This window comes from Lathyrus oleraceus, chromosome 7, assembly GCF_024323335.1.
Source record: "Lathyrus oleraceus cultivar Zhongwan6 chromosome 7, CAAS_Psat_ZW6_1.0, whole genome shotgun sequence".
In the NCBI taxonomy this organism is placed as follows: domain Eukaryota; kingdom Viridiplantae; phylum Streptophyta; class Magnoliopsida; order Fabales; family Fabaceae; genus Lathyrus; species Lathyrus oleraceus.
Window position 1 is genome coordinate 110,195,079 of NC_066585.1, and position 25,240 is coordinate 110,220,318.

At 33.9% G+C, this 25,240-nt stretch overlaps 2 protein-coding genes across 2 annotated transcripts; one reads left to right on the forward strand and one right to left on the reverse strand.

Moving 5' to 3' along the window:
* Positions 1-519: 519 nt before the first annotated feature.
* On the forward strand, positions 520-10,684 carry LOC127101577 (uncharacterized). The gene is made up of 15 exons (XM_051039027.1): positions 520-755; positions 929-1,477; positions 2,070-2,382; positions 2,899-3,045; positions 3,141-3,229; positions 3,325-3,417; positions 3,778-3,904; positions 4,054-4,118; positions 4,215-4,389; positions 4,705-4,896; positions 4,982-5,029; positions 7,747-7,887; positions 7,973-8,055; positions 9,886-10,001; positions 10,275-10,684. Exons 2-15 carry the CDS (start codon positions 945-947, stop codon positions 10,355-10,357), a joined length of 2,205 nt encoding a protein of 734 aa, XP_050894984.1. The 5' UTR covers positions 520-755; positions 929-944; the 3' UTR covers positions 10,358-10,684.
* A 7,434-nt stretch (positions 10,685-18,118) lies between these two features.
* LOC127101578 (flavonol 7-O-beta-glucosyltransferase UGT74F1) lies at positions 18,119-19,882 on the reverse strand. The gene is made up of 2 exons (XM_051039028.1): positions 19,132-19,882; positions 18,119-18,991 (listed from the first exon to the last, which is right to left on the reverse strand). The coding sequence occupies exons 1-2, from the start codon at positions 19,789-19,791 to the stop codon at positions 18,266-18,268; spliced, it is 1,386 nt and encodes a 461-aa protein (XP_050894985.1). The 5' UTR covers positions 19,792-19,882; the 3' UTR covers positions 18,119-18,265.
* Between the last annotated feature and the right edge of the window lie 5,358 nt (positions 19,883-25,240).

The window sequence follows — 25,240 nt, forward strand, 5'->3', positions numbered from 1 at the left end:
ATATCATGTTATTTTTTTAAAATTAATAATGCGATCATTAATCCACTTTTGATAATTAAGTGACTTAATCTATCATATGTTTGAATTATAAGTTCTGTTTGATAATAATAATGGTTGGTTGATAACTTAATTCAGGGCAGTAATTTATAATTTATGATTGATGACGAATGATTATAAAAAAAAAAACAGCATATTTTAAGAAAACATAAAATAAAATGAAATAATTATTTATATTTAATATATAATTATTTTGTTTTATTTGAAAATAAAATTAATTATAAAATGAATTTTAGTTCAAATAATAAAAGTAAAAGTTAATAATAAAAGTAAAAGTTTAAGAAAAAATGATAAATTATAAACTAAAATTTGTTTTTGAAAATAAAGTATAAATTAATAAAATAAATTATAAATTTGTAGAAAACATCGTTATTAATAAGTTATCACTCAAAAAGTGTCCTGCCAAACAGAGTCTTAGATTGCTCGACTGAATATGAAACACCGAATCGGCTTCAGCAACAAGCCAAACAAGTCAAAAGAAGGATCCACCTGCACATACTCTTAACTTTCAAAGGGTGAAAAATGAATAACAAGTCCTTAACAAGGACAAAATCGTAAAAAACACCCAATTCCCCCTTCCGCTGCACAAGAAAAAAAAACACCTTAAACCTCTCTTCCATCTCCATTCTGGTGGCGCTGTTTCTTCTACACTCTTTCTCTCTTCATTCTTCTTCTCAACTTCCACACAATTTATTCTAGTAAGCTCAATCTTCACCATCTAAATTTCATTATCCAAATCTCGCTTACTTCGCAATTTTCTTACACGTTCTCTAAATCACGTATTCAAATTTTTATTTATTTTAGCATGATCGATTCTCTAGGTTATAATCTTATTTTGAATCAGAAATTTGATGTATTTTTGTTATTGAAGATTATTTAGCTTTACAATGGCTTCGAGAGCGATTTTAAGAAGAAGAAGCAATTTCATTCATCAATACTCTAACGCTTCGGGAGCTTCGATTTCATCTTTTCACTCTCCGCAACGTTCTTTCACTACAAAACCTAACACTCCTCAATCAAACGGTACCAATGAAATTTCACGCTACAAAGAGGAGTTATTCAATTTTTCTCCTGTTTTGGGGCAATTCGTCCGTGGATTCGCGAGCGCGGGTTTCCGTGGCGATTTTACGAGATTGAGATTGAATGAGTCCTTAGGTGTGAGGTGGTTGTCGCAGTCGTCGGCGGCTGCTGCGAAGAAAGACGAGGCGGTGAGTGATGATGTGGTTGGGAAGAAGCGGAAAGAAGCTTCTCCGGAGGAATGTGATCAGGCGGTTGAAGGTTTAACCACTGCGAAAGCTAAAGCCGCAATGGCGAAGCGTTCGCAGGAGTCTCAGAAAGTTGTGCAGAGTGTTTTGCAGCGTGTTCGGGCTGTGTTTTTGGGGATTGGTCCGGCTTTGAGAGCGGTTGCTTCCATGAGTAGGTTGGTCACTTCTTTTTCATGATGCCAAGTATTGCTTAATTGCAAACGTTAGTTTTTTTTTCCTGCAAGTGTGGATGACTAGTTTTTGGAAGTATATATGGTTTTAAATTGCAGTTGGGATTATTAAATTTGCAGACATTCTATGATATCAAAATGCGATTGTGCTTGTGTTATGACTATGAATGTGGCAGATATCATGTTATGGGTCCAAAATTATGGACATACTTTCTTTTGAAAGTGTATATGGTTTTAAATTGCAGTTGCGATTATAAAAATTGCAAACATCCTGTGATTTCAGAATGCAGTGTGTTGTGCTTATGAATATTGCAGATATTGTATTTTACAGTTGCATATGCGATTATGGCAGTTAGCGATGATTTATGATTTTAAATTGCACTTACAGTGGTGTTGCAATCATATAGGTTACGGATGTCTTACATTGTGGTTACGGTTGTGTTGTGGTTGTTGAGAATTATAGACTGCAGACTGATGACGGCTTCAATTTGTGGACACTTTGAAAACTATAATATTATGGGCTGCAATTTGAAATCATAATTAATGCTTGGCGATTCTGACATTTGGTTTGCTGCAGAGAGGACTGGGCCAAAAAACTTGTTCATTGGAAAGGGGAGTTCATATCGACGTTGCAGCATTACTGGTTGGGTTGCAAACTGCTGTGGGCTGATGTGAGAATCAGTTCCAGGTTGTTGTTGAAGCTTGCTAATGGAAAGAATCTCTCTAGAAGGGAGAGACAGCAACTGACACGGACTACTGCAGATATCTTCAGGCTAGTTCCTGTCGCTGTTTTCATTATTGTCCCCTTTATGGAATTCCTCTTGCCAGTGTTTCTTAAGGTGTTCCCCAACATGTTACCATCAACATTTCAGGACAAGATGAAAGAACAGGTAGTAGCTAAGAATGTTTATGCTCTTTGTCCATTCTCTTTGCGTATTATGTTTCCTCATAATAAATTGAGCGTACACATGTTTACATGACGATTGTTCTCTCATCTCTTGTTGAAAATAGAATTTTTGAATCATTCTGTCCTTACCAAAGGAAAAATAATAGTATAACTAAACCACTGCAAGGCATGTGCAAGCGAGTGTGGGTGGCCCTGTGTAGAGGACAGCTCCTGAAGATCAAGATTAACATAATGTCCTTTTTGTCACTAATATGCATCTTGGTTTCTAATTGTACATGACTATGTGCTAAGATATGCACTGTTTTCTGGCAGCCACGGGTCATGTATAGTGATTACCTTTATTGGAAACTTTACTTTCTAATGTGACATAATCAATAATATTCATATTAGCTAGTTTATATAAAAAATGCTTTTGTATTATTAATTTGTGGTTGTGATGAATGTGTGGGATTTGATAGTCCATTGTTGGGTGTTTGTGACTTAGTTGCTCAATGTGTAGGAAGCATTGAAACGGAGACTCAAGGCAAGAATAGAGTATGCAAGATTCCTCCAAGATACAGTCAAAGAAATGGCAAAAGAAGTTCAAAACTCCCGTAGTGGAGAACTAAAGAAAACAGCTGAAGATCTTGATGGTTTTTTAAACATGGTTAAATATTCATCTTAACGGATCCTTTGTCAATCTTTTTTTTCCAAATGTCTTTTGTTATATTGTCATATATACCCTTTCTTTTCCTTTTGCAGATTAGAAGGGGTTCAAGTGTCTCTAATGAGGAAATTCTGGGCTTTGCTAAGTTGTTTAATGACGAGCTTACTCTAGATAATATAAACAGGTCAGTTTTTTAAACTCTGTTTGACTTCAATACACTTTTTTTTATTGGTTGTGAGGTCGTATCATGATTTCCAACTGTATCTTCATTGTTTGTAGGCCCCGATTAGTAAATATGTGCAAGTACATGGGCATCAACCCTTTTGGCACTGATGCATACTTACGATATATGCTAAGGAAACGTTTACAGAGGTAAGGCATTTTTCACACTACTTTTTATAACATTTTTATTTACTTTTTGATTGCAAGATGAGATGAAAATTTATTGTAATAAAATCTGGAAAATGTTGAGAATGTTCTGATAAAAATGATCCTTTGTTATTAGGAAAGAATCATTATAGCTAGTCTCCCCTTCTTACTATTTTATTGAAGAACACTAATCCAACTGCTCTAGTATATGGTACACCATTCATTCCGGTGTTATGACTATGATTTGTGTTACTAGTGCAAAGACTCAACTAAACAGTTTATTAACCTTTGAGCTACTTCAATTTCAACTTACTCTGCGACTGCATGATTATGTTTACATGCAACAAATCCCCTTTTTGTTAGCATTAAGGAGGATGATAAGTTGATTCAAGAAGAAGGTGTAGATTCTCTTTCAGAAGCTGAACTCCGGGAAGATTGTAGAGAGCGAGGCATGCTTGGTTTGCTTTCTGTTGAAGAAATGCGCCAACAGGTTTTTGTGCTGTGAACAATTTTATGCTTGTGTTATATTGGAGTACTAAATCTGGATGATGATATTGCAAGTTCGCAACATCATTTGTCACGAATATCAAATGTTACTGTGGTATTTCTATTCTAAAATATGTTCACTTTTCTGTACAGCTTCGAGATTGGTTGGACTTATCTTTGAATCACTCTGTACCATCATCTCTTTTGATACTTTCAAGGTAATTTTAGCCGGGGCCCCCTTGTTGTGAACAAATAATAAAAAATTAAAGATCCTGCTTGATATGCATTTGAATCTTGCTTGGTGACCTTTATAGGGCATTTACTGTTGCTGGGAAATTGAAACCAGAAGAAGCTGTACAGGCTACAATTTCTTCTCTCCCTGATGAGGTTGTAGATACTATACAAGTCACATCTTTACCTTCTGAGGATTCTGTCTCAGAAAGGCGGAGGAAACTGGAGTTCCTTGAAATGCAGGAAGAACGTATTAAGGTAAAATATGGAATTGCATTACTCTTTAGAAGGTTGTTTTGTTTCATTAGGATGATGAAGTTGTCCGCTCATCAGTTTCTGATATTTCCTTTGATTCATGTGACAATTACAAAAAACATTAAATAGAAGTTTAAAGAATAGAAGTTTCAGGTATTGATAAGCAGAGTTCACAATAAAGATCATTTTCTAGGTTTAAAGGCTTCATATTTTGATTATTGATTAAAATTTGGCAACTTCATTTAGAATCAAGATTTCATGGCTCTACACACTGATAAGTCAAGTGATAACTAATATAGTATTATACTTAAAATGCAGAAGGAGGAAGAAAAAGAAGGGGTGGATCAAGCAAGAGTTGAGGCGGATTCTAGTCAAGAAGACAAGGCTTTGAACGAGATGAATATTTCAACAGCAAAAGAAGCACATCAACTCGCTAGAAACAGAGCAGTGGAAAATAAAGAGCAGCTATGTGAAATTAGTCGTGCATTAGCTGTTTTATCTTCTGCATCGGTGAGAGTTTAATGCTTGAAACTCTCAATTGTTACAATTGATGAATCACTTTAATGCATGCTAATACTATTAATTGTGATGGCAGTCTGTAAGTACAGAGCGTGAAGATTTTCTAAGGCTAGTTAATAAAGAGGTAATTTGAAACTTTTAATACTCAGTCATTTGCTTTTAAGTCTTCTATAGTTCTATATATTGGATTTAATAGGTTAAGTTTCTGCATGATTTTGAATAGGTACCTCTAAATCAGCTGATGTTTTTCTCTGTTACGTTACAGGGTGAATTTATAATTTCTTATATTAAAAGTTATCTTATTAGATTTTAAAGTTGGCCGACATCCTATTTCATTTGCTTTTTTTATATTTATAGTAGAATTTGGCTTGAGCTTTACCCAACCAACCGCAAGAGCTAGGTCATGTGGTAAGGGTGTACCCCCACTTATATCACTATCTAAGCCGTATCACTAGTCATTATGGATCTCCAACACACCATTTTCACGTCCAAGACTAGATATTTGGAGTGTGAAATTCGTGGGACGAGACATCTTCTAGTGGCCCAACAATGAATCTAAACAGGCTTTGATATCATCTAAGAATCTGTGCTTGAAATTTAGTCAATCCCAAAACTAGCTTATGGGGGGGCTCCCGTCCCTTATAACCACCATATTGACCATATCACAAATCGATGTGGAGAGTCCAAGATTATACATTTAGAGTAAAGTTCGTGAGACTAGGTGTGAATACAATTATATCATGTAACTGATTTTTTTTTTGTTTGTAAAATGTGAAATCAACCAATCTAAATGTCAAATCATTTAATATTATCTTGATGGCCATATGTACTAAATTTCTTATTATTTTGACTTTCAAAAGCATGCAATCAAATATTAGTATATACCTATTTTTTGCCGTTATGTGGTGCAATGAAATATCCATTTGTTTATGACTTACGTGGAGATTTGTACACTTGATCTACTTCATGAAAAATTTCAATCCAATGGTTGGACTGTTAAATTTATCATTTATAAACGAATTGATAGTTAAAAAAATCACCAAAAAAAGTTATTAATTAATAATCTAAGAATGCCAAGATTTTCACTAGGCCAGTACATTGAGACGCACCCCAAAGTGCCTGTGTCAAGATTCAGTGACACCAAGTGCCAAGTTTCAAACACTTTCTCCATCTAATAACATTTTATAGAATGTGACTTTAATCATTTCAACCGTTGAATCATGTCATAACATTTTGATGAGGATAAATAGCAAAATTTATATATGCTATTAATTGGTATTTATATGTCAAGATAAAATGTTGCAATGAAGTGTCAGGTAATTTTTTAATATTATTGATTTCATTCCAATATCATGAAATTGTTTGAATGAGAAGCATATGATTTTTTATATATTTATTCCAAAAGAAGGCGGAGTTTGCTAATTTGCTCTAGGGAAAGCGGTGTGTGCATGTGTTTGTCATGAATAAATTTCTATGACATAAAATGCATTAATTTCATTTATATATAGTTGTCAAATAAGTAAAAAAACCAATATTTTTTGTTTATTATAAACATATATTTCTTTGAATTTTCTTAAAGTTGGCTTAAAAGATGCTAATTAGCAATATTTTTAATTAGTAAAATTTATTTTCCATAAGAATCTATTGATGTGTTATATCTCACACTGGGGTTAGCAGCCTACCTCAACATGTTTGGTAGTGGGGTTAGGGTCAAAGACATTGCACATATAAAAATACAAATGTTCACATATCATTTCATTTACAAATCAAAGTACAATAATATAAAATAATTAAACCTATGTTCAGTGTTTCTTACGCAATTGCATATATTTGATATTGTCAGTACGCAATTGCATAAAATAATTAAACCTGTGGCTATTAGGCTTCCACTATAGCGAGGTCTAGGGGAAAATTGGACCCATTACGAATCTATAGTATGTAGCTAGCCTTACTTAGCATTTGCAAGAGAGTCATTCTATCTCATGGTATGGTAGCAATTTCAAGAGTTGTGCCAAGGCTTCTCTTCGGCTTACTCAATGGGTGCGCCTCAGTTGGTTATAAACGATATGGAGCTTTTGACACAAGTATAGGTAGCCTTACTTAGCATTTGCTAGAGAGTCATTCTATCTCATGGTATGGTAGCAATTTCAAGAGTTGTGCCAAGGCTTCTCTTCGGCTTACTCAATGGGTGCGCCTCAGTTGGTTATAAACGATATGGAGCTTTTGACACAAGTATAGTAGGTAGCCTTACTTAGCATTTGCTAGAGACTAGTTCTATCACATGGTAGCAACTTCAACAGTTGTGCCAAGGCTTCCCTTAGGCTTTAATCAATGGGGGCAGCTTAGTTGGTTGAACAATATTGAGCTTTTGGAGGAGGATCTCAATTTGACCTCCACATAACACACTCTTGAGAAGAGGCGAAAAACTTTAAAATGATACCTAAGCCCCCGAGCAGGTATTATTCCTTTAACAAATGGCACTACGTTGGCAGGGAATACTCTGAACCCACGGGGGATGCAAATGCTCTAATTACCGTGGGTTAGTGGGCTTACTAGGTTGTTGCCAAAATACATCCTACTCTACCTATTTAATTGATCAAGCATTCTTGAAAGGACCCATCTGTGACGTTATTAAAAAATCACCCTTCTCTACTCCACTGGTAAAAAATCATCCCTTTAACAGGCAGAGGGTGGCTTCTATTGCATGTGTGGGCCACTTGCCCCAATGATCTATAATGTGCCTTTGTTTATGCATGACCGCCATGATGATGTAACTGATCAAATTCTGTGTTATAAATATTCCGTTTGCCACCCTCATCTTGCTGTTATGTATGCCTGCAGATAGAACTCTATAACAGCATGGTAGAAAAGGAGGGTTCAAATGGTGAAAAAGATGCCTTTAAGGCATATAAAGCTGCACATGAGCATGCTGCAGAGTCGGATGATGACGGGGATAAAGTGTCATCCTCACTCATAGAAAGAGTAAGAACCATGTTATTTATCAAGTCTTAGAGAAAACTAGAAACCGATTTTTCACTGATGAATTTAATATTTGAAATCCTGTCAGGTTGATGCAATGCTCCAAAATCTTGAAAAGGAAATAGATGATGTGGATGCCAAAATCGGTGACCGATGGAGGCTGCTGGATAGGTTTGTACTTTCTCTTTGACATTAGTCTTTAATTTTTTTTATGGGGCCACCAAGGTGGTTTATGGGATAAAGTTTTCCTTAAAGGGATTTGGTGCCACATGAGCCAAGGCTCTTTGACACTGTCCTTTTTATTGGCCACAATTTTATCCTTTCTGGCTTACCCTATCGAATCTCTTAAAGTGAAATGTGGTTTTATGATGCATTTGAATAAATTCAGTTAAGCGATTCAAACAGTGATTGTGACTAGAAGCTTAAATGTTCTGCTCTATGATGTCAAGCCCGGATTGCTGAGCGGAGCGACATGCCCCAAAATTGTATTACAGGGTGCGGATAACCGCTATTTGACCCCAAAACTGGGATTTAACGATGAGTCACTGGTCAGTGATGGTTTAGAAGAATTGGAGTTGTCATGGCTATTGGAATGTGAAGAGGCAGGGACGACAGGGACAACAGCTGGCCAGTGAAGCTAGTAGCTGGGACAACAGCGGCTAGCAGTTTTAGTTTGTAGTTCATACGCAGTGATTAGAAAGTAGAGAAGAGAAGAGAAGCTTCACATATTAGAGAAAAGAGGGAAATTGGGGTTTTCCATTTTGCAAAACCCCTAAAATGACTAGATTTTAAGGCTATTTCTGGGTTTTCTATATCCCAACACGGTAGCGCTCATGTCCCAGCAATCCGGACTTGGTGGAAACATGAAACAAGAAGGCGGCTGCGACTCTATTCTGGTCTGGTCTCATGTGTGTGTAGAGTGGCTAGCCATTGTTCCGTTCCACCCCACTGCTATGGCATCACAATGCGCCTCTACTGACAACTTATGTACGCTTATAATGAATTAATAAGTAGGAGTCATTTGAATTTTAAAAAAAAAAAAAGTATAAAACTAAATAGGAGTCATTTGATTTAATTGCTGTTGTTCATTTGCGCCTCTACTGACAACATGTGTACTGCTTATAATGAATTAATAAATAGGAGTCATTCGAATTTTCAAAAAATAAAATAAAAGTAAATAGGAGTCATTTGATTTAATTGCTGTTGTTCATTTGGTTTTTATTAATTTAGTTGGGAATCTTTGTTTAGTCTTTTTCTATCAGTGGTTTGATGTCGCAGAATGGTTTTTTTGTAACTCATGCTCTAACTGAAGAAGAGGGACGAAGTGATCAAGATAGTAAGGTGACTATTGTTGGATAGAATTTGGGGAAAGATATTGTAATTGTTTGAGAGAAGGGACCTTTCTTGGTCAGATCTGAAATTTAGTGAGTGCGCATATTGTTGTGTGTACAAACTCGGGGAAAGAAGTAAAGAAAGTATTCAGCGGCTTACCACCGAAGATACCATGTGTATCCTTTTCTCCTGCTTTTGTTATTCACTTAACTACCAAATAGGGCTCTTTCCATGATAGCTTTCCACAAGAGTCTATAAATTTCACAGCCGGCAGCACTGCTTTGTTGTGCTTTATCATCCACAAAAACATGGATTGCAGTTTAGTTCACTAATACAAAGGGAATTACAAAATTTGATCATATTTTAATTCCATTTTGATTGTGATTTAAGGAGCTGAAGTCTGATGGCAGAGGGATAATAGTTTTTGAACACATTTTCCAAGTTATGACACTGATCACAATCCAAACGGGAAGAATTAATTTTACAGGCTTAGTTATAACTAGTTTGGGATGTCATAGCATGACATTTAATTTCACATCATGATAAATTAGATCATTGTGTAATATTTTTTTTCTTGTTTAACACTTATTCAAGTCTTGTACTTTGGAACATTTTACATTTACAATGATTTACTGTGCAATATGATTGAGAGTTTGGATGTTTATGCAGAGATTATGATGGAAAAGTTACTCCTGAGGAGGTAGCATTGGCTGCAATGTACTTGAAGGATACATTGGGTAAAGAAGGCATCCAAGAACTTGTCAGCAATCTTTCCAAAGATAAAGGTCCGTATCTTCTCTCTCTCAAGCCACCATCATTTTTTAAGTCTTATTAGTTCTAAATTTTGTTTCCTGTGAAGTTCATTTAAAGAAAAGGTCTGTTCTTCATTCTTGCAAATTAAATGACCATGAAACTCATGGAATTTCACCTTCAAAGCAATAGCTGTCTGAACAGAATCTATGACAAACCTTAGTCAACACTATTTATTCTCTATGAAGATTAGTTCTTGAATACAGTAATTACTAATTAGTAATTACTTCTTTTGTTGCTATATATAGATGGGAAAATACTAGTCGAGGACATTGTTAAATTGGGCGGTTGGAGAGAAGATGGTCATACAGCTGAAGACGAGAGACCATGATTCCTCACTTGACTTCCAGATACATCTTATTTATTATTTCATGCTACGGAAAAAGTGTGGCGCAAATATATTTTAGGCCATTCGAAATCCCTTCCTCATTGATTTTGTATTCATGTATTATTACTAATAAGTAGTTCAAGTGTAGCAGTCTGATGAAAATGAAGTGTACACAAGCTCTGTAAATTTTTGACAGCTGATGACACAAGTATTAGCATACTCACATTTACACATGATAGTTAATCAGACAATGTATTATTTTAGTAGTTTTTGCAGAGCTTTTAGAAAGAAACAACATAAATTATTCAATGAAATTAAAGTGTTTAATAAGTTGAGTTCTTTTTATTCCTCAACGATTGCTTTAAGAATACTTGTCAATAATTTTCATTTAATGTGAAATTCTTGAAGGTTTTAGGATCGATGCCATTGACTTGTTCACTTTATCAATTGGATCCCAAGGTATTTGATACATTTAATTTAAGAAAGACTATTTGATTAAAAATCAATTTGTAAACATTGTTTAAATAAATGGTTGAATGGGTTGTTTTATTTACCTTTAAAGCTAAATAGAGAACCAATCACAGATTATAGAGATTCTTATGCATTAAATTTTTATTATTTAATAGTTATAGCTTATAAGATACTGTATAATATAATCATTTATATTAATTTCCATTAGTTTTATAATATTTTATGTCAATTTGTTATTTAATGAATTATATTAATATCATAAAATATGTTAATTTTAGTATTCTCTGTTCAATGACTAGTTGGAAATCAATTTAGGTTTAATATCATCCTGCGTTGGAAATTAATTTAGGTTTAATATCATCCCGTATGTTAAATTTAAGGTTTATTTTAATCTCTTAATTTTAAAAAATATTTATATTAGTCTATCAACTTGTTAAAATGTGTTATATTGATATTTTTAATGATGGAAAAATTTAAAAATAAACTGTTAAATTCGTCGTTAATATGATAGAAAAAATTAAAATGATAAGTTTTAAAGAGTTAGATCATTAGTATAATTTTTTTTATTAAGAGATTAAGAACAACTTATATATAGCATTGGTTAGAGTTGGAACTTGTTAAAATAAAGTATTTGATTTTTAATCAGTTTTTTACTCTCAAGTTGATAAAACACTTAAATATTACCGTGGAACCAGATATTTTAAATTATGGGGCAGTAATTAGTTTATGAATTTGTTATAATTTATTTTTAAAGTATAAACATATATTATATTTATTTTTTATGACATTTATTTTTAAAAAATATTAAATTATTTTTTCAATTTTTTATTTTTGTAATTTTCTCATTTCTTTTCATCAAATCTCTATATATAAATAAATAATGATGATATAATTAGTGATAAAACCTTAATGTTAAAATAAGAACTTATAAATTATAATTTATATTTTAAAATTTTGTGAAAAATTATTTTAAAATTAAACACAAAATCAATTCAACTATATCTTAGTCGAACATATTTTAATTTTAAAATTGACTTTCAAAATAAAAAATCTCACTCCCTCAAAGATGATCCTAAATAATTGTTCATATATTATGTAATTTTATTTTGAATTTTTAATAATATATTTATAGTAAGAATATTATTTCGATTAATTTAAATTATACTATTTTAATTAAATAAATGTATAATGGTATATTTTTTTTAGAAATATAGTGGGCACATGCCCCGTACCAATAAGGAAACCCATCTAATTTGTTTTTTTTTGTCGAGAAAGAATTATTTTCATGAGAAACAATACTTTCTTTAGGATTAATTATTATACATTGTCGGTGTAAATTTTTTTTACACCGTGGATTCATTACTATCATCCGTCTGCATTATTTTATAAATTTTTAAAATAAAAGTCAAATTTATTTTAATATCCACGGTCATGATTAACTGACGGTGTAAAATCTTTTTACATTTCAATGTATTTCAATTAAATTTATTTTCTTTCCTACGTTAACATCTTCATTATTTTTTGCCAATTAAAAACCAACAAATTATCAAATTATAAAAATATATTAAAATTTGAGTCTCATTGGGCAAAATACATGTTGATTGATTCACTCGGTAAAATAATTGTTCACTTAAGATGCATATTTTTTTTTCTCTAATTTTATTAAATTTTATCTACAACTTTCTCCATGCATGAGTTTTATGGTAACAAATTTCATACAGTTAAGAAATAAGAACGAAAATAGGTTTTAAAGTCTATCTATAGGGTTTATAATTTAGCTTTAGAGCATTTAACTTTAACATTTTTAATTAGACCCGATATTTCAATTTTATTTTAAATAATCAATATTTTCAAAAATAATAAAATTTTCAATTTTTTTTCTAAAATAACAACATTTAAAAGAGAATGCGTCAGATGAACCGACACATCTGTTATGGATCAAGAAGAGGCATATAAGGCATTGACGCCTACATTGGTAGCCTCATGAGGAGGCGCCAATGCCCTTGGCGCCTGCATTGGGCCTCATGAGGAGGCGCCAATGCCTCTGGCGCCTGCATGTGTTGCCATGTTAGGCGCATAACCTCTTGGCGTATGCATTTTATATCTCCTCTCTATAAATACGTCGTCTTGGATGCAATATTTTTCACACAAAATCTTCCCCTACTACCATATTTTCTTTCATTCAACTCCACTCTCCTTCAAGTTTTTGTGTTTTAACCATGTCTGAATACATTCACAAGCGAAATGCCGATTTAATATTTTCCGCCGTTGCGTCTCCGATAAAGATTCGACTCTGGAATATAGATTCGTTTGAACGTCTTAATCGGACGTTGAACAGTTTGTTAGATTGAGAAATTGGAGATGGTGAAAGGATTAGAAAAATACAATGCTTTGTATCCACGTTCAACCAAAATGGAGAAGTGCGTGAATGGGTGAATATTACGACTGACCGAGACGTTCGTAGGATGACGCATTACATGTTCAAAATTGTTTTGATGGCTGTAATCGCCTAATTATTGTATTGTAGTTGTTTTAATTGTTTGTGTTGTTGTTTATGTAATGATATTTGCTCACAAACTTATAATATGAAATAAATTTAGTTTTTCATATATTGCAACAGAGGTACATTTGAGTTTATCTAGTTGTACTCGTTCCAACACTAGGACAATTAGTACAGTTAGTACGATTGTGACCTGGCTGACGACATGAACTACATAATCTAACCATTTTGTTCGCCGTATCCATTTCAGATGCTGTTTGGGCGACCCTTTTTCTTCCTTCGCATAACTTCGTTGTGCCAGACGATGTCCCCTTGATATTCTGGCCAGTAATCCTCTTTTGCCACCACGGAAAAACTAATTTTATAAACATTTGATAGGCTGGTGACTTTGTAAACTTCAGATAGCAAGTATGATGTATCCCTTTGAATCTTTCAGCATTGCCACAATGACATGAGAGCAGGGCGTACGAAAGGCTTGGAACTTTCCGCAATCGCACTAACCTCTATATAGTTCGACACTGTACTGTCCCATCGGCATGCCCTCATTGTGATCCATGGACTCGACAACACTATACCAACCTTTAATGCGGTCAAACACCGTAACCACATGTGTGTTTTCTTTGGCAACTTCATGTCTAATGAATTTCATTGAAGTATCACTGAGCAACTGCCCAGATTGCAACACTGAACTCCATTTGGAGCGTCTGGTCTCAAACAACACCATTAGCCTGAAATAAGTTGCCTGCACCAAACCGGTTATAGGTAGGTTACAGATGCCTTTGAAGACAGAGTTCACTGATTCCACAAGATTTGTTGTCATGTGGCCCCAATGTTGACCGTTGTCGTATGCCCTAGTCCATTTCTCCAATGGAATACTATCGATCTGTTGGTGTAAGCCCTAGAGGCCAGTACTTTTGGTACTTGTATCAAATTATTTAAAGGCATTTTCTTTATTATGGTTGATTAATAAAGTCCCTAGAATAGATAGTCCGTTTAATGTATTAAGTGTGACTTAATCATGAGAACACATTAAACATAAGGACACTATTCTTAAAGTATCCGTAGTCGAGCTTTAGTGTGAAGTGAGATAACATTAAAGCATTAAGACTATTATGTTTGTAGACTGATGATCACATCTCATGGATCATGGATAAAGAGTTATCAAGTCTTAAACATAGGTATGAATATTAGGAGTAATATTTATACCGGATTGACCCGCTATGAGAATACTATATAGAAAGTTATGCAAAGTGTCATAAGTTATTCTCATGGTGATAATAGTGTATACCACTCTTCGACCTGAAACCACTATGGATCCTAGATGTAGAGTTGAGTGCCTTATTACTGATCCAACGTTATCCGTAACTGGATGACCATAAAGACAGTTGATGAGTACTCCACGAAGCATGCTGAGGGACATGAGTGTCCTAGATGGAATTTGCCAATCCTGCGTAACAGGATAAATGTCTATGGGTCCAATATTGAACTGGACAAGGGTGACACGGTCTATACCTTGTGTTCAATATAGACATAAGGGCAAAGGGGTAATTATACACATAATTATTATCACAGGAGGTTTTGTCAGATCACATGACATTTTCGTGACTTGGGTAGCAGTGATGTGTTGCTAGATACCGCTCACTGTTTATTATGTTAAATGTGTGATTTAATATAATTGCCAACGTCGCGAAAACCTATAGGGTCACACACAAATGACGGATTGATGAGAGATAGAATAATTAAGGAACATCGTAAGGTACGGTGTACTTAAGTAGAATACGAAATATGGTAAGGTACCAAGTACTTAAGTGATTTTGGCATATTATGAGATATATGCCAAAATGCACTTAAGTGGGCTTTTTGGCTTGAAGCCCACACAAGTGGTTCTATAAATAGAGCTCTTGTGCAGAAGCTTTGTATGGAAAAAAACAACACAACTGAAGAGTTGGAATTTCGTATCTCTCTCTCTCACTCAAAGCCTTCATTCACAAACAGCTAGCACTGCGATTGAAGGAATCCGTTCGTGTGGACTAAGTAGAGACGTTGTCATCGTTCAACGTTCGTGATCGCCCCGTGGATCTGTACCAAAGGTTTTGATCATTATCAGAGATCTGCACCAAAGGTTTGAATCGCCACAAGAGGTAACGATTCTATCACTGATCATGCCCATTCGTAAGGATCACTAAATGGAGAAATTTTTAAATTCCGCTGCGCCTTGGATGGCTATTCTCCAACAGTGGTATCAGAGCCACTTACGAAACCATGAATCTGATATCTGTTTTTGTTATGTAATAATATGATTAAAACAGAATGAATCAAAGGTTAAATTGAGATCGATCAAGTTACATATATGTGATATATGTAACCCTGATGCAAAATACATTATATACGATATAATGTTCTTGTTTCGTTCATTCAAAACCTCGATGATTGTTTTCCTTTGAGCGATCAATGGTCGTTTGCTTCTTGATCCGACATTAGTATGGTGAAGCAAAGACGTGTTGATCAATCATACTGAATTAACAATCGAGACGTGTTTGACGGTCTGAAATTGGTGCATTAGGGTTAGTGACGGCACAAGGGTTGTGTTGTCAGAGAGTTATGCGATTGGGGTTTGAACGCACAAGAGTTGTGCTTCCTAAACATTTTTTGGAACAGTGTTAACCGGTTAACGCGTATGGTTAACCGGTTAACGGAATGCGAAATAATTTTTGAGATTTTCAAACAGTGTTAACCGGTTAACGCATTTGGTTAACCGGTTAACGCAAGGCGGAAAACAGTTTTCCAAGACATTTTCAAACAGTGTTAACCGGTTAACGCATTTGGTTAACCGGTTAACGCAAGGCAGAAAACAATTTTTTCAGATTTCAAAACAGTGTTAACCGGTTAACGCATATGGTTAACCGGTTAACGCATATGGTTAACCGGTTAACGCAAGGAAATTTTCGCCCATTCGGCTAACTCAGTGCTTTAAAAGTGTCAAGTGTTGATACGAAAAGCGACATCGATTTTAAATGAATTGTTCATTAAAATGTGATGATCGGTCGTCGAAATTTAATTTGATTTTAATTAATTAAAGGAATTAATTATAATAATAATAAAGTGTTTATTATTGTCTTGTGGTGATCGGTTATGGCCTTAGTTTTCCTTTGTTTTTGCTTTGGGTTTTTAAAATACGACCTGCGTGTCGTGCCTCTCTTTTAATCTCCCAAATGTAACTTCTTTTCTCATCTCACTCCCTCGTATGTAAAACGAGTTTCTTTCATGTAATGTAATGATATGAAGAAAGCAAAGAAGTCAATGCCAAAGGAGGACAACCTTGAAGATCTTGCTTGGAGAAGCTTAGATCGTTGTAGGTTAGCTTAGGTTCTCTCATTGGCTTGGGAGAACAATTGCGCTAGGGGCCATAACTGTTTCATTTTGTATGTTTGTATGTTGATGCATGTGAATGTATGTTGATGCATGTGAGAGACGGTTTATATGATAAACAAGCCGGTGAGATCAGAAAATTGCAATTCCCTCAAAACTAAATATTAAGTTTTAAGCTTTCCAAGTTTTAACACTCATCAAGACTAGTATCGAATAATGTAGGTTTCGCCTACGCGAGGTGCATGTTCTATATTAGTAAGGTGCGATGGGATAATTGTAATATCCAACTGTTAAAACAATGGGTCAAACTTAACTAAACAAATTATAATAAGATTATATATATGTTTAGAAGCAAGAGTTGGGAATGATCCATTTGGTAGCATGGTATGTTTTAGCATAGAACAAATGAAGGAAATAGCATTAGGGTTAATCTCATATAAATATATTATAAAAAGAGATTAATTACTATACACTGTCAGTGTAAAAAGTTTTACACCGTCGATTCATCACCATCACTCGTTTGTATTACTTTATAGATTTTTAAAATAAAAGTCAAACTTCTTTTAATATCCAACGTCTATAATTAACTGATGGTGTAAAACCCTTTTACACTGAAAGTGTATTTCAATTAATCTCTATTTACATATAAATAAGTTATCAACCAGCAATTTAAAAAAATGTATAATTAGTAGTCTGACTGCTCTTACTTATATTTAAATGAATTAACAAATTAATATATCAATGTTAAGTAAGTTAAAAAAATTATAAATTATTTTAAAACAAAAAATTTAATATAGCAATTATAGTATTGCAAAAATATTATATATATATATATATATATATATATATATATATATATATATATATATATATATATATATATATATATATATATATATTTAAGTAGTTTATGACATATAATCTTATTATAATCTTATTATAATTTGAATTAAAGTCTCCAGATTCATCTAATTCAATTAGCGGTTTAAAAAAAACCTCAACTAATAAATATGAATTGAAATATCTCTATCATTTAAAAATATAAACTAATTAAAATTCCTATAAATCAAACCATTCAACTTTTAAAAATATCTATAATAGATTATAAATTAAACTTAAACCTTAAATTTTTTTAATCAAATTAAACTTTCATTTATTTTATAAAATATAATATCTTATCATAATATTATTAGATTCATTAATACATGTATACAAATCTTTATCGATACTCATTTTCAAAGACTCTACCTCATTCATAATTTCAATGGTACAAGCAAATAGAAACATCAATACTATTATTCATTATATTATTATTAGATTCATTAATTGATTCATTAATACTAGACTCTACCTCATTCATAATATCTTATCATAATATTATTAGATTCATTAATACATGTATAACTAAATAGAAACATCAATGGTACAAGCAAAACAAACTTTTAATATAATCTCAATCCAAAGACTCTACCTCATTCATAATTTCAAGGGAATCCATAGCCAGCATTAACTGAAACCAATAGTAACATATTCAACTTATTTACAGACTCATAATCAATATAAATATGAGTTCAAAATCTCTTCAACTTATTTACAAATTCATTGATATTGTTATCTGAAGTACCACCATGACTTACAGCTTCTACAGCCAATTCTCTCCATTTCTTAGCATGAACCCTCATTTCTCTCCCAACATCATTTTCCAACACTTCCCTAATGCATCTCACAATCTCTTCTCTTGCCACAATCCCATTCTCATTCACCACAACCCTAATTCCCACTTTCCACACATCTTCCACAAACTTAGCATTCAAAGGCTGATCAGTCCATTGTGGAATCCCAATCATAGGCACTCCCAAACACAATGCTTCAAGTGTTGAATTCCATCCACAATGTGTTAAAAAACAACCAATAGCTTTGTTTGACAACACTTCCAATTGTGGTATCCAATTCACTATCAACCCTTTTCCACTTGAAGCAATTTCCTCAACCAACTCTTTTGAGATACTCTTTTTCTCCATATTAGGAATCACCCAAAAGAAATTTGAACCACTTGCTAATAACCCTAATGCTATTTCCTTCATTTGTTCTATGCTAAAACATACCATGCTACCAAATGATACATAAATAACTGACCTATCACCCTTTGATTTCACCCAATCAATGGCTGATGAATCTAATTCAAAGAGATTCAAATCATTCTCTTTGTCATTTGGAACTCCTTTGTCCAAGTAGAATGATGGAACTGCTGGCCCTATTGTCAATATTGGACATACCTTCGACATAGAATCTGCAGCCTATATATGGAAAAATAATAATGAGTACGTCTAATTTACTCACTTTTTCAAATTATTACTGATGTTAACGTGTCAGTGTCAGTATCAGTGTCTTATTTTCAGTGTCTGTGTTTCATCTTATTTTGTTTCCGAAAACCTACCCGGTCCTCAAGCTTGTAGAAGGAATTGACAAGGATGATATCTGCTTTATGGATGTTACAAAATTGATTCATGACCAATTCATAGTAAGCAGGATAGAATTCAGGATGATTAACAAAGGATGGTGTGTCTTTCATCTCAAGCAAAGGAAGCCCTGGAATAGAAATTGGCAATGAAGAAATTGGAAGCTTCAAAAGTCCATGATAAACATAATAATATATGTAATTAACAGCAACCATTTGAGTGAAAAAAGCAACTCCTAGTAAATCAAATTCTTTAGCTACATCCAAAACCCATTGAACCAAAGGGTCATAAACCACACAATCTATAGGGTAATCAGAACTATTGTGTTTTTGAATGAGTTCCTTCAAATTCTTGGAACCAATGGTTTTCATGTGAGATAGATAGGTTGATATGTTGCCAACTTGATAAAAGCCACCTTGGTCATATCCATCAGATATGAAATCAAATTGAAGAGAGGAAGGTAAGGATGATGATGATTTCAGATGCATGGTTTTGGAGATGAAAATGGTTGTAACCATTGTGACTTTAACTCCTTTTGTGCTTAAACGTTTGCTAAATTGAAGCATTGGGTTTATGTGACCTTGGCTTGGATATGGAACCATTAAAACATGCATATTACTACACTTTCTCTCTTCCATTTTTCTATTCTATTATTCACACAAAACCATATGATATGGTTCAAGTGATGAGGAATGTATGATTTTATAAGGTTGCTTATTGCACCCTCAAATTATAAGAGTCATTAATTTTTTTAATATTTTAATAACGCAAGATATTTCACACTACCTTATCTTCTCAAACTTGTGAAAGTTTGTTTTTTAGAATGGACCACTTGAAAAATGTTGTTTTTTTGTTTTAAAAAATTTGTCAATTTTTTTTACGATTATCATTTGCACTGAAATAAGTCGTTCGAAGAAATACACCTTCAAATGGTGTTTAAACCACTCGTAGTATCTGAAAAAATTCAATCGTTGATGGAACAATAAACCACTCGTAAAATAAAGAAGAATATAAATAATTTGAGATGAAGAGAATAAAGAGGGAGAAGAGAGATTCCAAAAATTCAGAAATCTGGAGTAATTTGCAACTGAATTGAGAAACCCTATTTATGGATAAAAGATTCAACTGAGTGGAGAGAAAATAGTCGGAGGTGTTACTCAGTCAAAACTAGGTTTTAATGATTGACACGTTATAATTATTAATTAATTTCTACATAATTAACTTCCATTAATTAATACAAATGGTCCTTTCAAATTCACATAAAGTTTTACAACAATCCCTCACTTGAATTTAAAAGGTGATTTTAGAAGTAACGTTAAACGTTTCTAAGAATGTGTATAAGCAAAGATGTCTACGACTTGAACCTTTGCGTAACAAGTAGGATTCCGATTCAACAAGAGTGACACAATTGTCTTGAACTCTATCTCAGACATCGGACCCACACACAACCTTTTCTTAAGGGGTATTCTAATAGCCTGTGCTTTAATGATCCTGCACGTGTATCCCAATTTAGTGAAGGCTCTAGGAGTTCTGTCCTGAAATTCCATAGGAATTGACCCAAGTTCCACTGTAATGCGAGTCTATCAAGAGTACTCCTGTAGCCTAGGTACTCCCTCATACAAAATATATATTTCATTAAGAACTTATATTATCTCATCCTCTTATTACTTCAGGATTCATGCTTCACTTGCATGATCATCTCATATTACTCGTAACTTGTTATTACATATTGAGCCTATTTCTTGGGATCTCCGGCCATCTAGGTCGGGTTACCATCATGAGCAACTCATTTCTTTATAGGCATTAGTTCCACCTTCTTAGATGTATTGTTGATTTTCTCTCTAACTAATCCTTTTATCAAAGGATCTACTAAATTTTCATCAGTGCGTACATGATCCACTCTTACAGCTCATTTAGAGACACAATCTATGATGGTGTTATGCTTTCTTCTTATTTGACGTCTTTTACCATTATAATAATGATTCTCAATTTTTACAATAGTCGCGGTACTATCATAGTGGATCAACACAACTGGCATAGGTTTTTCCAATAAAGGGATCTTAGCTAGCAAGCATCTTAACCAACTCGCTTCTTCACTAGTTGTGGATAATGCTATCATATTAGACTCCATTGTGGATTGGGGCTGGACAATTTGTTTCTTTAATTTCCAAGATACTGCTCCTCCAGCTATACTAAATATATAGCCACTAGTAGCTTTGGAATCACCCGATAAGGTGTTCCAATTTGCATCACTGTATCCTTCAAGTACAATAGGAAATTTCTGATAATGTAGGCCGAGATCCATGGTCTTTTTAAGGTACCTCATGACTCGCTGAATAGCTTGCCAATGCTCGTTACTCGGTTTACTCGTAAACTTGCACAACAGTCCTACGACATATGCAATATCGGGTCTAGTACAATGAGTGACATGCCTAAGACTGCCAATGATGCTCGCATATTCTGTTTGTCTGACACTTTCACCAGTGTTCTTAAATAATTTCACACTTGGATCATATGGTGTGCACACAGGTTTACGATCAAAGTACTTATATTTGTTTAAGATCTTCTCCACATAGTGTGATTGATCCAAAGAAATTCCTTACTCGGATCTTATGATCTTGATACCAAGGATCACACTTGCTTCTCTGAGGTCTTTCATGTCAAAGTTGTTGCACAATAATGATTTCACATCATTAATGGTCTGAATGTTTGATCCAAATATGAGTAGGTCGTCAACATAGAGACATATGATAGTGCAGATGCGATTCTCAGTTTGTAATAAACACATTTGTCACTTTCATTCACTTTGTACCCATTCAATATCATTAAGTTATTAAACTTTTCATGCCATTGCTTAGGAGCTTGTTTGAGTCCATCTTATCTAACTTACAAACCTTGTTTTCTTGTCCATAGATCACAAACCCTTCCAGTTATTCCATATAGATTTCTTCTTCTAAGTCACAATTTAAAAAAGTTGTTTTAGCATCCACTTTTGTACTATTAAGTTATAAATAATAACTATTAAAATAAGTATCCTAATGGATGTAATTCTAGTGACTGGAGAAAAGGTGTCGAAGAAATCTATATTTTCATTTTTGTCTAAAACCTCTGACTACAAGGCGAGCCTTGTATTTATCAATAATTCCATAAGGTTTTAGTTTCTTTTTCAAAACCCATTTACAACCAATTGATTTGCAACCAGAAGGAAAGTCTACTAAGTGCCATGTCTTATTAGTTTCTAGAGATTCTATCTCATCATTAATAGCCTCTTGCCATAAATATGCATCTAGAGATGACAAGGCTTCTTTTATATTTATTGGATCTTCTTCTACATTATAAGCCGCATAATTGGGCTCATAGTCTTTAGTAATTCTTACTCTTTTACTTAGTCGACATTTTGTTTCTACATTGTCATTGCTTTCTGTGCTTCTAATCATGAGAATGCGACTCGATTGAGTGCCCCCATTATTTTTCGATTTGAAAGGAAATTTGTCTTCATAAAATTCAGCATCATTTGATTCTGTGATCACTTTTGCATTTAGGTCATAAAACCTACATGCCTTACTGTTTACTGCATACCCAATGAATACACATTCATAGGCTCTACTAGCAAGTTTAACTCATTTCGGATCCGGAATTCTGACATAAGCCAAAAAGCCCCAAGTTCTCAAATAAGACAAGTTTGGTTGTCTTTTCTTTAATATCTTATAAGGAGAGATCTTACTTTTTGACTTGGGAACTCTATCAGGACATAACAAACAATCAATAAAATTTCCCCCACCAGTGAGGTGCAACACCAAAATTCATCATGATTGCAACAACAAATTCAGTAAGAGTTTTATTCTTTCTTTATGCTTTACCATTCATTTCAGGAGAATATGGAGCAGTCGTTTCATGTACAATTCCATGTTTACTATAAAAATAATTAAATAACCCAGAATCGTATTCAGTTTCCCTATCACTACGAAGTCTCTTAATCTTCTTACTAAGTTTATTCTCAATTTCAATTACATACATCTTAAATGTGTGCTTCACTTTTATTCTTCATTAAGTACACATAAGTATAATCAAAACAATCGTCAATAAAGGTGATAAAATAACGTTTACTATTTCTAGTTAAAGTTCCATCTAATTCGCATATATTGGAGTGTATAAGATCTAGAGGATCAGATTCTTTAATGATTGATTTATGCGAAGTCTTAGTTATTTTAGCTTGACTACAATATTCACATTTATTTGAATCATTGACATTTAATTTAGGGATTAAGCCTAAGTTACATGCATTAGAAATAACTCGCTTATTAACATGACAAAGTCTAGCATGCCAAATATTAAAATCACACAAAGAGTAAACAGAAGGAGAAATTTTATTCAATTCAACATTCAATTTAAACATGCCATCAGTGGCATATCCTTTCCCAACAAAAATATCATTCTTAATGATGGTGTACAAATCTGCCTCAATAGACTGATTAAACCCTGCCTTATTTAAAAGAAAAACAGAAACAAGATTCTTCCTAATTTTATGAACATGCATGACGTCCTTCAAGATCAAAGTCTTTCCTGAGGTGAAGTTCAACTCAACATCTCAAATTCCAGCAACATTAGAGGTGTGAGCATCTCCCAACAACACTTTCTTATCTTCAACATTCATGTATGTCTTGAACATAACACAATCCTAATATGAGGCGCCAATGTCTATCCACCAACCATCACTTCCATCAATCGTGTTGATTTCAGTGATCATAACAATGAATGGCTCATCAACCAGGTTAACTTGTACATTAGAGTCAACAGGTTTAGGCATGCTCTTACATATGACCCAGTTTTCCATAATTAAAGCAAGTGAAGATCAGAGTGTCATTTCTCTGAGGTGGTGGTTGTTGTCTAGCAATCAGAGCATATGGGGCCCTTGAGGGATTCCCATTCTTAATTTGGTTCACAATATTGCGGTTCTGATTCTTTAATGGTTTGCCCGTAGGCTTCAGAACCGCACCAAATATCTTGTTGTTGTTATAAACAACTAAGACTTCATCTTTCTGATCTTGTCTCCTAGCTTCCTCTTTAATTCAGAGGCGAGTGATCACACTCTTGATTGGAGACTCTTTTGTTTTGTGCCGAAGCAAATTTTTGAAATCTTTCCAACCAGGGGGCAGTTTGTCAATTATAACAGCAATCTAAAATTGTTCATCGAGGGGCATACCTTCAGTTATGATTTCATGAGAATTTTTTTGAATTTCGTGGCTTTGAGCTTCCACAAACCTTCCATCCACCATCTTATAGTTCAAGTAGTAGCTGACAACATATTCCTTTGCACCTGCTTCTTCAATATCATATTTCTTCTGCAGAGCTTCCCATACCTGTTTAGCAGTCTTACAACTACTGTAGTAATCGTACAGATCGTCAGCAAGATGTTCAAAATGTGATTTTTGCATAGATAGTCATTCTCATGCCATCTCATGCATAAGCCGATATCTTTCCTGTGCTGTAAATTACTCGCAAATTCATCAATTTTAGCAATTCCATTTGAATTTGCAGAGTTCTTACCATTAGTTTGTTCGGGTGATCTAGAAGGAGCAACAAAGATATCCTCAGTCAGTCAGAACGTAGGAAACTTTCTTTAAAGTTGAGAAAAATTTCATCTTAGTTTGCCAACATTTGAAGTGAAAAGTCTTAAATTTGAATGGTTTGTCAGAGATAACAGCGTCCGCAGTAGTACCAATAGTTTCCTCAGTAGCCATGACACTTAAAAAAACGTCTTAAAATTGTTTTCGATTTTGAAAAATTTGCCACAGAAAATTATCGGGACGAGTCACGTACTAGGTCGCTTTCTTTAAGACATTTTGTCGTACTGCGAATAATTATACAATGCAGTCGAGTTTCGACGATGTAATAAATCGTTCGAAGAAATACACCTTCAAATCGTTCGAAGAAATACACCACAGACGGCGCCACTGATCTCACCTGATCAGGAGGGCCTTCCAAGGTCTTGGTGAATGGGTCGGAGAATGAAATGAGAGGGGGGTGTACCTGCAAGGTGCTCCAACGCTTAAGTCAGAAAAGGTACAGAATGAGATTATCAGAGTG